The 13,350-nt window shown below is 39.4% G+C and overlaps 1 protein-coding gene across 1 annotated transcript; it reads right to left on the reverse strand.

The window, feature by feature from the left end:
- Positions 1-6,934: 6,934 nt before the first annotated feature.
- Positions 6,935-10,192, reverse strand: LOC128993106 (uncharacterized). The gene has a single exon (XM_054416863.1). It carries the CDS (start codon positions 10,190-10,192, stop codon positions 6,935-6,937), a length of 3,258 nt encoding a protein of 1,085 aa, XP_054272838.1.
- Between the last annotated feature and the right edge of the window lie 3,158 nt (positions 10,193-13,350).

The raw sequence follows: 13,350 nt of genomic DNA on the forward strand, positions 1-13,350 counted from the left end.
GCTTGAGTATAACTGCAATAAGCATTTTATACTTATATTTCAACCCCGTACGAAGGACGGGTACTCTGCTAGTGTGTTAACAATTCAACAGCTTATTGTTATCTAATTAATTTTTCTTTATAAATGTTGTTGTTAACAATTTGCATTTGTAATTAAAGTGTGTTCATTAGGTTTAGTATGTGATTCTAATGTTATGTGCTTAAACTGTACCATTAATATTAGTGAGTAAAGTGGTGTATGGATTTCATAACCATTATTTTACTAGAGACCGTTGTGTTTAACCACAACGGGTACTGTTGCTAGTTAGTATATAAATGAGTTCTTTACCCTTTATTTGTAATATAAATTACATCATTATATTATGTAATGACATTTTTAAGAGGGTTGACCCAATTCCAACTGTAAATTGTATGTGTTGTTTAAATAACTGGGGTTCTGTCATTAACTTGTACAAAACTACAGGGTCTATATTTAAACAACTTAATAATCACTTCTACATCACAAACACAACACGCAACATTGAATTGAGAACAGACTGTTGCTAGTAGATCTATAAAGCAATTCCTTTGCTTCCTTCATTAGATATAAAATATGGACTAACAAGATTGGGCAACATTTAATTGCGAAGCATTCGTTTTGGCTTGAAACTGTCAGATATTGTATTTGCGAAGGTTATTATGTATTCCTATACAGTAATAGTTTTTCCAGCATATCTGGAAAAGTGCACACTAAATATGGAAACCAACTCCTGTTCTGAATTTAAGAAATTTCTACTTACTCACAAGATTCCCGTACGTAGAACGGGCACCAGCTAGTAGTTTAATATACTTACTTTAATAAAACCACTCGGTCATTATAGAATATCTACTGTGAAATAGGGATGTGATTCCTAATTCCAAATCAACTAATTATTATTTATTATTTAATTATCGTCTTCAAATTAAGTGATGGTTGCTTTTAAAATAATAAATTTAACATAAGCAAATCCGTATCTATCTGCAGCAAACCTTCAGACTAAGCGAATTTCCATTTACCTGGCTTAATTAATACAAAGATTAATTATTCCCTTAAAATGGTCATTTTTCCTATTAAAATAACATTAAGTTAATTTTAATATGAGTACTTAGGTTTGCTGCTACAGGGAAGATAGGTGTGTTTTTGTTGAAATGTTGATAGCTAAGTATGATTGTTATTGGTCTGCCAATCCTGTAATACTTTACAATTGCTCGAATTCGAGCAACATGTACACTAGTACTTATTTAATACGCAAGCAGGATTTTTGTGACGATTACTCCTCCGAAACTACTGAACCGATTGACATGTTTTTGGTCTCATTGGAAAGAGCGTAACGTGAAGTTGTGCAGGAGACTTTCATTTTAGGGAAATAATTAGAGAGTGAGGCCCTGGGGCCCTTTAAAGTTTCGTATTTCTCCATAGATTAACATGGGAAACAAAAATTGTTATGAGCCTCCAGCTGTGCTGTTGTCAGAAATTAAAAGTGAGAAGAAGAACATAATGTTAATTGTAAACAGTCAATAAGTTTGCTAATTTAACAGTTTGCTACAAACATTTACTGACTTGGTTGAAATGAAATGTTTACTATTTGAATTTGGGTTGGCGTCAATATTACAATAGAAAAAAGCGAGAGAGCCTGGGTAAATTGATGTCTTCAAAAGAAAACTGAATTAACACTGTGCTGCATTTCTTAGTAAGCATTGAAAGAGCTGATTTAAACTATGGAAATATAGGAAAGTCATTTATAACACCACCAAGGAGAAAAAATATAATTTTGTTTAGAATTTATAATTGTTATTATGGCAATCTAATGAGGCTATGAGTAAGGCTATTTGTAGAAAACACTAAAAAAAAGATTAGCTTTTGACAAATGATAAGATATTTACAGAGATTATATCGATATGTTATGTAGCTACATCATGAGTATTTCCAAAATCTTTGAGTCGAATCTTTTTTACATTCGTCAGAAATTATGACTGTTATTCGTTTTAAAATAACGCCTTTAATACTTAGCATTTGCTCGAATTCGAGCAACAGGGACACTAGTTTTAAATATTGAGTCTTCTTACAAAATTAATGTCGACATTATCTAGGGGTTGTTCGGCAAAAATTTTATTTTTAATGATCCCCTAAACAGAAAAATATAACGGTGTAAGATCGCAGGACCTTGAGGGCCAATCAATTTGCAAGAGAATTTGAAGTTTGAAACAACAATTAAAATCTATGCAAATATATAGTTACAATTGTAAAAAACCGCTTTGAAAAATGCATTGAAGTTAGTAAAATAGCATAGTTTGAACAATTCCTTTAAGTTTACAACCTATGTGTAGTGTAAATTCAGTTTCAATATAATTATTATATAAGAGTCATCTGCAAAAATCGTCCCACTAGCATTAAAAGGCATCATGCGTGGGAACGCATATAGCTTCCGTTTCCCAGGAAATTTATAGACTTTTGAGCACTAACTTCTGTCACAGTATTATTCTTATTTCCTATCCAAAATATAAAATTTGTTTAGTCGAATTTGACGCTTTGGTAAACTAGTCAGTCTACCACTTGAGTTTGACCGTGTAAGTTGGTGTCCGCTATTGCGATTTATGTTTTTGGAATAAAGTGAATAATGAATCCGATAGAGTTTCCGGAGGTGCTCGAGTGCGACGGGTTGATGGGTGGTAAACTGTTTCACATTGGTGATGGATATTATTATGCAAAATATGTGAAAAAAATGACAATTTTTCATATGTGCGTTGCAAAACAAGGCTTTGCAAAGGGGGGGCGAAATTAATTAAAGTGAACGGTAGTCTTCAACTGCAACGCACTCGGACGGATGTGAACCGGATATGATTTACGAAGAAAGTGTAAAGCTGAGGCAGTGTATTTTAGATCGATGCAAAGTCGAAAGAGTCCCGTTAACAACAATATTCAGGGAGGAATGCAACAGGTAAGCTATTAACTGATTTTGTAAATTCCTCTGCCTGTAATATTAGTTAGCCGATTGTAATGCAATTACCTTTGAATTGTATTCATTGGTAATCATTTTGTCTGCTGTCTTTAATGTAAATTATATTTGTTTAAAGTTTTTTTATAGCATAGGGCCTAGATATAGTTTCTTTAATATCTCAAAAGACGATTGATAAGGCACAACAATATTTCTAAAGTTTATAACAGCTGACTTAGTTTTGCTAATGATTTATTGTGAGTGAATAAACTGAAGATGGAAGGATTTGTGATTAAATATGAAGAAGAGTGACATTACAAAAATGTTCATTTAAATTATATAATTAGTATTTTTGCAACTTCAAAATTGAAGCTTAAAACGTCAAAAAATAAAGAAAAAACCAATATTCGATAAATTTATTTGATCTAGAGTGTGTAATTCATTTTTTATTGATGATGCTGATGAAGCATGCGGCTGGTTTGTTACAAATATCCGTGATCTGGACTTTGACAAACTCAAATGTTTCGTTTGTGGAGAGATTCTACCTGTTCTTTGGAGTTTAGACAAGTGACCCAGTTTCCACACCACGGTAAGCTGTTAGGCTAGGCCGTAGGGTCCCGGCGCGTTCTTTTTGTTAACCCAGAGCTTCACCAAGAGTCCTAACCTCTGGGGTAGGCTGCCCCAACCACCGCAGCCTACGGTGATGGCCACTCCATAACAGATTTGCCACCTCCCACTTTTTTTTGTCCTTTGACTAATGTAATGGGTTATTTACTTGGTGAAGCCTATTAATTAACCCTTTTTTGAATCCCAGCGAGCGGTTCTTTGCATTTTATCATTTAAATTTGTAATACAGTACTATAAGGTGGTTTGAAAATAATTTTGAGCCAATTTATTTATATAATTTATTTATTATTTGTCGTGTTTCTCACAGTATATATCATCAAATATCATTTTTGAATGCTGTTTAGTCTTACTTGGATGAACTACCAAGTTGTTGTCACCATATGCAAAATGGCCCATTTCCTTAGGCAGAGCCAACGGTAAAAACTGGTATTTAGACTGATTAAGGGATTTTCAAAAATGTAGATATTTTTAAAAAGAAGACCATTTGAATCGAATAATAAATTAAACACAATATTAGTTTTACCCGAGTTGCTGGGGACTGAAAGGAGCAGCAAATTAAGTCTAGTAACAGATGGCCGTGTTTATTTTTAGATGCAAGACCCTCGCCAAAATACTTGTCATAGTTTCTTAACGTCAAAGGGGGGCTCTGCTGCGCCACACCCATCGTGTTCAACTGATTGTAGCACACTCACCCTATCGTTTATAAATACGACCGGATGCAGCTGCTTGATCTACATGTAGCCGTCACCGGATGTATGTTCTAAATAAGAATGTCGCTTTTACTAAGCCACGTGTCACTTTTCTTGTCAAAGCCAAGCCATCTGACTTTTATTTTATCTCCTTTCCGTTGTAACACTCTTTCAACTAAATATACATTTCCGGTCTTTGATTTATTTAGCTCTTGTTCATAAAACCCTCCCTTTAGTATTTCACCATTATGGTCTTTGAGTACATATGTAGGTGGTTTTGTCGGTTTGATTGCGTAAATGGTGAAAACCTCGTTTGTCCAGTTTGGCAGATAGCCTTTAGTGAAAACTCTTTTATACTTGCTTATCCTAACACTATCTCCCAGTTTATATTTTGGTGCCACCCTTTTTCCCTTCTTGTTTATCCTTTTTAATATTTCCTTTACATTCTTTTGTTTCACATCTTTTGGTTTCATACCAATTGTTCTATGTACCGAGTTATTATATCGCTTGAGAATATCAGGAAGTAATGATAACCATTCATATGTTCCCTTAGCGGTAAACTCTTTCCACATCCACTGTTTCAAAGTTCTGTTAAATCTCTCCACGATACTAGCTTTTAAATCGCCAAACGTAGAATAATGGTTAATTCTATACTTTTTCATGAGAGCACCAATATGTTTATTAAACCATTCGGTTCCCTGATCGGTTTGAAAGTGTTTCATCTTATGTTTGATCAATATAGGTTCAAGTGCCTTGGCAACTGCTGGACCTGTCTTATCTTTTAACGGGACTGCAAAACTGAATTTTGAAAAACAGTTAATCATAGTCATTATGTACCGATTAACTTTATTTAACTTTGCATAAGGCTGCATCTCTACGAGATCGGCCTGGTACAAATCATTCAACCCTTTAAGAGTCACTTTCCGTCTAGTGTAATTCTTTCTAGCAGGTTTGTGTAGCTCTTCAGCTATAGCACGTCTGACATCCATTGTTAAAATGATACAACTTAACAGTGTATTGATAACTTATTAAGTTTTTAGAAATGCTGCGGCCCCTCCACCGCAACAGCTCTCGATGGCCTCCAAAAACAAACTAGTTGCCATCTCCGTTTATTATTCTTATTTTTACATTTAGATTTTACAATATTTACAAGTGACTTTATGGAAGATAAATAAAGGAGCCATGCAAATGCGGCATGTTTCTTTTGGTACCTTAAATTTTGGATACATGTATCGCCTTATATGTCTCTTCGCCTTAAGTGAGAAGGAAGATCAACCATTCTTCCACAGTCAATACATAACCTACTAGAGCCTCGAAAAGACTCGTAGTATTTTAGGGTTACATAACCACAGTTTTCTTTATGATAGTTCAAAATGTCCTGCCATAGCGTTGATGGAAGATCAACACTTTCTTTTACATAAAGTAAAAGGATGACGGTTGTGTAAATCTTTCTAATTGGAAGCTCGGACAGGGACAACATGATGGTAAGAATGTTCCAAATAGAATAGACTATCTTTTTATTTGCCCCCAGAAAAGCTGCGGCCCCTCCACCGCAACAGCTCGTGACGGCCTCCAAAAACAAACTAGTTGCCGTCTCCGTTCCCCCAAAACGTCTCTTACCACCTTCTCAAGGATGGGATCATGGATTGTAAACAGGAACATCTCAATCTGGTCCATTTGTATAGACGTGCTGCACAAACGGTGCATCTATCTCTTGGAGTTTTAAATTTTGGTACACATACAATCGTTCCAAACCATCGGAAAGAAATATTCGCTGCCTCTCCAAAATCCTTACAAAACTCTTCATTGTCGAAAAAACAAATATGGTAGTAGACATAGCCGCAGTTTTCATGGTGGTAATTGAATATTTAATCTTTAATCATAGGTGGGATTGCTGCTTGCTTTACAGTATTTAAAAGAAACAGATTATCAGTAATCGTTCTAGCTGAAAACTCGAGTAGGTACAACATGGTGGTGTAAAGGTTCCAAGTGGAATGACACTTACCCCTCCACACGTGGTTTACGGGCCTTTTAGTCAGCCGCGCCAGTGACCTTCACACATGGTTTACAGGCTTTTTAGTCAGCCGTGCCAGTGACCAACATTCACTCATGGTTTACGGGCTTTTTAGTCGGCCGCGCCAGTGACCAATAGCATTCACACATGCACAAGGAGTAGCCCAAGTCCCTCCAGATTTGAGCGCCTCAATGTACAAACAGATTTAAAAATAGCCCCACTCCAGTTGGATCTCAGTCACCATGTGCTTCGCATCATGTTTCGGGTGGGTGTTTTCCATCAAACGCGAGCCGGTGGAGCCAATATACGAAGAACTTCAACCTCTGGATCTAAGGCCACCACCGTTACCGCCAAGAAAAACTGCGTATGCCGCCATTAAGGTATGTAGCGATAGTGGAGAGGGGAGCGCTACACATGTGCAGCATGTGCAACATGTGTTCAGTGTCCAACATGATCTCTCTAGTGTTGGTTGTAAATGATTTCATTCAAAATTATTTATGGTGTAGGATTTGTTAATTTTTAAATTTAAGCGAAGAAAAAGAAGACGAAGACACAGATTCGGTATTTGGGTTTAATTGGTAGCAAGGAGGGTGGAATGGCTGGAACGAGGTGGATGTTGGGGACTGGGAGTACTTGAGTGATAGTGATGATTTAGGAGTTGAGATTTTGGTGAGTTTTTTGAATTTTAAACCCATATGGAAGTGTATCATAATTGCTACTATGTTTCCTCTTTGGTCCCGTAATTTTAAACTGTTTGACTTCACTGATTGTAACTATGTTCCTATTCTTTGTTCGTCTGATTCTATTTTCCTCAATGTCCATTGTTTGTGCAGCATCACCAAGGACCATCTCTTTCAAACTGTCAAATCCAATCTTTTTAGAAGTTTTCATGTTTAATATAAGCCCTTTTACTTTACATACGGGAATCAATTTTTGTTTGTTTGTTGACCACACAAGGTATGCATAGGTTTTCGGACCTCCAGAAACAAACTCTACTATATATGATCCAGGGCCGTACTCGGCCAACTCATCGGTCATTTCCCCTAGATAATCTCCCGTGGGGACTCTGTACAAACCACCCTTATATACATATAGTACAGAATCAGTATCATAATACAATACCTGACCACCCAGGGCATCTAGATGCTCATAGAGCTTCAATCTCGCTTGGGCTGTGGTGTAAGCTGCCAACACAACATTTACATTTTGCAATGGCTCCCCAACCTCCTCAATATACTCCCAGCTGACAACAAGAACCTTATCATTGACAATCTGTACTCTATTTACATCTATTTCAGGGCTAGTTAACATTTTGAAAAGTGTTTTAGGGTCCCTGACGATTGTAGCTTTGGTCTGATTTTCACGCTGTCCAAATTTTCCCCAAAAAGAGTTCAACATCAGTTTAGCTAACGACCTCAATCCACCATTCTTGATAATTTGGTCTTTTTCCAGTTGGACACCCTCTTTTTTAAAATAATCGTCAACGTACTGATCCTTATCTTCCTCGGTTTCACACCAACTAGGGAACCCAGTTGCTTCCTGTTTCATTTTTAAAAATTTATTTATAAAGTCAGTGAACAATCCCCCGTTTTCATATGTGGCTACCTTATACTCCCAAAGTTCATACATGTCAAGCACAACATAACCCTTTTCTACAGCTTTACGAACTTCGTCCATGGTCCAGGTCCCAATAAGTGCTCTGTCACCACTTTCGTGGTCGCAATCAGTTTGAATCTGACCATCTCCACAAGTCGCACACAAAACAAACATTAACTTGTCATTCATTTTGGCTGGGAGAACGGGGTGATAGAGCTCACGAGGTGGAAGTACTTTACACTTTAATAGACCCTCAACATTGAGACCTCTCTGTCTACACTCTTTGTCTCCTACATAGATCGTTGGATGGCCTACAGGGTACTTGCCATATTTACATACCCAGGGATAGAGAGAGCATACATCCACATACTCAATGGTTTCCCCTTCGGCGCATTTGTGATAGGTTTTGGCATTCCCGGTTCGGCCCCCAAAAAATGCTTGCCTCGGATTCAGAGGTAAATTGTTGAGGATCGGCAACTTTTCTAGGTGTTTCAGGTTTTCTGTCTTTTTTAACTTTCTAAACTCACATTCCCACATTTGTACAACGTTATCACCCAACTTTGCTATTTTCGATTTGGTCCGTTCATACCGCAAATGGAGTGAGTCAGAGGGATCCTCTTTCAAAGCAAGTTCACGATCATAGGGAAAGCATTTAGGGCAGCCATGCCAGTAGCAGCCTTGAAATTCATAAATATTTTGACCGTCAAAACCATCAACTTTCATTCCACTAATCTTAACTTCTTTTCCACGGCCGGCGTGTTCTATTCTAACTCCACGTTTCTCCTCTTCCCACGTTAGCCACTGTAACGCGATTGCCGATTGGGCGTCTGTAAGCCTATAGCCATTTTTAGGAACGATGCCGATGGTATTTTTCTTCAAAAATTTCCGACGGAAGGCCAAGTTACAAGCACTGGCAATGGTTACAGCCTCGAGAAACGGGTCCACATTACACTCTTGCAGGAAAATTGAACGGAACTTTAAACAAGCTTGAGCCAAGATATCAACGTCCGACATACAATACTCTAGGATTTCTTTCTTAAAGTCAAATGTAACGTGGTTTCCAACCTGATCATTATACCATCTTTCAAAATCTTTGTGTGATTTTTCAAACATAGATTCTGGGCAGTAAAACTCCTTTGCCGGCATAGGACCCACATAATTTTGATTCTTAAGGGTGTTGAAGAGGTGGGGAAAATAGCCTTTCTTCTTTTCCGGGGGAAGGTCAAAGGCTTTAGGTAGTGCAGCAAGAGGCATAGGGAAATAACTAAGTGAATCAACAAACCTCACATTGTCAATCTCCATCAAAATTACCTTAGTTCCCCGCATTACAAGTTTCGGAGTGAACTTCGTATCCTCCAGCACATACTTGAGCAAAAACTGGAAATCAAAGCCCTGCCCATTGTGTGCGATGACACAGACATCTTTAAAATTTTTACGGACTTGCATCACATAGTCCATGAACTGAGTGATTGGTTCAGAACTAAACACTCGCGTACGATTTTTACAAGCCATACAAAATTTAGCCTCAATACACTGATAGCAAAACTGTTGTGACACACACAAGTTCACTTGATGCAATTTAGACTCGGGATCTGAGGGCAGGGACTCATCTTGACGGGTTTCCAAGTCAAAGAAAATAAACAAAAAGTTTTTGGATTTAGGCTTTCTTGTGTCTGGTTTCATATAGCATTTGTGGTTAGGGTCTTCAAATGAACAGCAAGGTTTGCAATATACTTCACCACATTTATGAGGCTTAGACCGATCTCTAATCCAAACCAATTTCCCACAGTCTAGACACTTTTTTACATTTTTACATCTATCAGCTTGATGCGCGATAAAACATCTCTGATTTTTATAAGTCATGTTACATTTAGGGCACAGAACACCACCACTCTCCACTACACAAGGAGGTGAGATAGTTTGACACTGTGGGCAAATGTTTGAGCAACGATGCTCTCTTTTATGGTCGTAGGGTACATGACAGGCTTCACAGAAATAATTACAAACAAAAGCAGCAGTCAAACAATTAATCACATTGTAGTGTCCATTGTGAAAAATCAAGTTAATTTTGAACTTGGGGTTTTCTACATTTCCCTCAAAGTAGACATCACGTCCTTTCCTGTCATAGTTGTACACGACAATTTTGTAGTCTCTCAAAAACCCCTGAAATTTTTCAAGTTCCGGGATCCCAGCTCCACCCTCTGGCATTTCAACCCTGGCTCGACACACAAGTTCCTGAGCCCTAACAGTCTGTCTTTTCCCATCATCTTTTCTAACTGCATTGTAAAGGGGGTCTTTGGTTACATTGGCCATAGCCACTACAATTGCACGGGGTAAACACAATTTATCTTTATTATTAATGATAACAATTCCCCGTCTTGACTTGCATTCCTCATCAAACGTATTGTAAAACCCAGGCCTTACTCTCCCAGAACCTACAGGAAGATTAATTCTAGTGCATTCCACTTTAAAGGTGTCGGTAGATTTGATGGATTCAGAGTTTGATTGCACAATACCACCAAAGATTTGCCACAAAACATTTTCATCAATTTCAGTAGCCGGACGAAAATTTACATAGCCAGGTGCTTTTGATTTCAAGTTGAGACTTTGTAGAGTAAACCCAAGTTGATCGTTTTCAAATGCTTGTTCTTTCATACTATTTACAATTTGCGCAAACCCTTGTCTCAACCAATCAATCTCATTAGTCTCTGGAGGCGGATTAGTGAATTTAAATACTGTTTTACTTCCATACAATCTAAATTTATTTACATAAGTTTGATCAGTACTAATCAAAGTAACAGGCTCAACTACTTTAACGGGTTCAACTACTTCATCGGATACATTATCAGCCATACTTACATCCATCGTAGTCAGATGCCTAGAGCAAAGTGAAAGGGACACAGATACACTAGTTCTAGTGGGGGCACACAGCTAAATATAGCACACGGATTGCACAATACAACACAGGGACACAAGATGTGGTGGGGGCACAGCTGCGCGCACACAAAGCTTAATATAACACACTGATTGCACAACACGTTACACAAAAGAAACAATGTTCACTTACTATAAAACTGATGTACTACACAATAAATAATCAGACTAACATTAACACTAGAAATAACTTGCAAACATAACCTCAAAACGTCAAACACAAGAGCACACATCCAACACGTTCAACTGCCAAAAGCAAAGTGAAAGAAAATTAGTACTGAAAAGTATAAATAGCAAAAATTGACCAATCACACAACAGATTACCTATTTATGACCAATCACGTACAAGCTTATTACAACCAATCAGCAACCAGGATACACACAATTAACACTTCCTTGTTTTGTTACAGAACCGTGATGATGATGAAGAAGAAGAAGAAAATTTGTAGAAATATAATGTTTGCAATAACTTTTTAGATTAATGTAAATTAATAGGTATTAGTAATAGCCATTAAACAAAACTTTACAAATGACCACCAATTCTTCTTAGACATTACTAATTTTTAGATAGAGAAATGTAAATTTAAATCGTAGATAGATAGTATTAAACCATAGTATTAAAACCATTATATACTAAGCAATGTGTATAATTATCCAAGAAAAAAACATTAAATTTTTATTTAATTTTATAAAATTCTACATGCTGTAGTCCATAACAAAAGCGAATCAAATGATAATTCACGTATCCAATGTTAGCAGCATCTTGTTAACAGCACAAAAAACGCTTAAGCGGATCTTTACCGTTGAGAATAAAAAACGGCCTTTGTAAAGGCCACCAAATTTTAAAACGTTAAATCAAAATTTCATGGATGTTATGTAGTGTTAGGATGATGGTAATCTGAATAATGTTTCTTCCTAGCAGTTGGCTGTGTATGAAGCTGTATATGAGCCGGAGGTTCATGGGTTCGATCCTTACCAATCACAATATTTGCTGAGTCTTATTTACATATACCTATAATACTGCAGTCAATAAAAATAACAAAACAAATGATAATTCACGTATCCAATGTTAAAAACAGCTGAAAAACCGCTTAAGCGGAACTTTACCGTTGAGAATAAAAAATGGCCTTTGTAAAGGCCACGAAATGTTGAACGTTAAATCAACATTTCATAGATGTTATGTCCAAGTCCAAGTTCATATGATTGTGGCGACTAGCGCCACGTCTGGGGGAAGTGCCTGCTCGCTGGGAGCATATACTTCCGGTCTGCTGTGGGTCCAAGCCCTGGTAGCTCAGCTACCTGTAGACGTCAACGTCGTTCCTGGGGGTTAGTCGTTGATCTGGGGGCGGAGCTGCGGAACATCCTCAGCGACCAGGTCCCTGATATGTTCCCACGGAGAAACATCCGCCGTCTCTTCAAGTCTCGCTCGAAGGCCGTCTACGAAGTCTCGGAGAGTTGTCACTGCTGTGGAGTCCCTGATGACGGAGTTCCTCACGTACCAGGGTGAATCTGTCGCCTGCCGAAGAGCCTTGCTCTGGACGACGAGCAGCCTCCGTCTAGCGGTTCTGCAGGTGAGGTGGTACCACGCAGGGGCTGCGTACGTGAGGACAGGCCGAAGCAGGGCCGTGTAGAGTCGGACTCTTGCAGCCGTCGACAACTTCCGTGACTTGAGCAGCGGGCGGATGGCGCCAAGACCTTTCCTGGCGAGGTCGCAGACCCTCTCGACGTGGGGAGTCAGGGTGAGTCGCTGATCCAGCAGGACGCCGAGGTACTTCACCCGGCGCTTCCATGGGATGTCGGCCCCGTCTAGGTGGAGGTGTTGACCATCGTCCTGCCTCCTCGACCTCGTGAAGGAGATGGCCTCACTCTTGTCAGCGTTTACTTTGACTCGCCACTTCGTCAGCCACGGCAGCAACAGGTCCAGCTGTCGCTGGACATACACCCTGGACATCCTCAGGTTGGCGGAGGTGGCAGTGAAGAGCGCATCATCTGCATAGAGCGAGAGCTGCACTCTCGGCGCCAGGGGTATGTCATTGGTGTACCACAGGTAGAGTATCGGCCCGAGAACCGACCCCTGTGGCACACCCGATGAGACTGGCCGTGGTGTGGAGGTCGCCCGTCCAACGGAGACCCTGAAGCGGCGAGCGGTCAGGTAGCTCTTGACGAGCCTGTAGATCGAGCCGGGTAGAGGGGAGGACGCCAGCTTGTAGAGAAGTCCCTCGTGCCAGACCCGGTCGAAGGCTTTGCTCACGTCGATCAGGACTGAGGTCGAGTGGTGCTTCCGTTCCATCGCTCCAGCGATGGTGTTGAGGACCCGCCGCAGCTGGAGGGTGGTGGAGTGGCCCCGCCTGAAGCCGTACTGCTCAGTCCTGATCGAAGAGAAGAACTCCTCGGGGAATCTCGCCAGGATGATCCGCTCCAGCATCTTGGAGAGCACAGGCAGGAGGGAGATCGGCCTGTGGTTCTCGGGGAAGATGTGGTCCTTGCCGGGCTTGGGGATGAGTATGACATTCGCCAGCTTCCAGGTGTCGGGGAAG

This window comes from Macrosteles quadrilineatus, unplaced genomic scaffold (assembly GCF_028750875.1).
Source record: "Macrosteles quadrilineatus isolate MER2022 unplaced genomic scaffold, UCM_ALF_1.0 Scaffold_4__1_contigs__length_99947679, whole genome shotgun sequence".
In the NCBI taxonomy this organism is placed as follows: Eukaryota; Metazoa; Arthropoda; class Insecta; order Hemiptera; family Cicadellidae; genus Macrosteles; species Macrosteles quadrilineatus.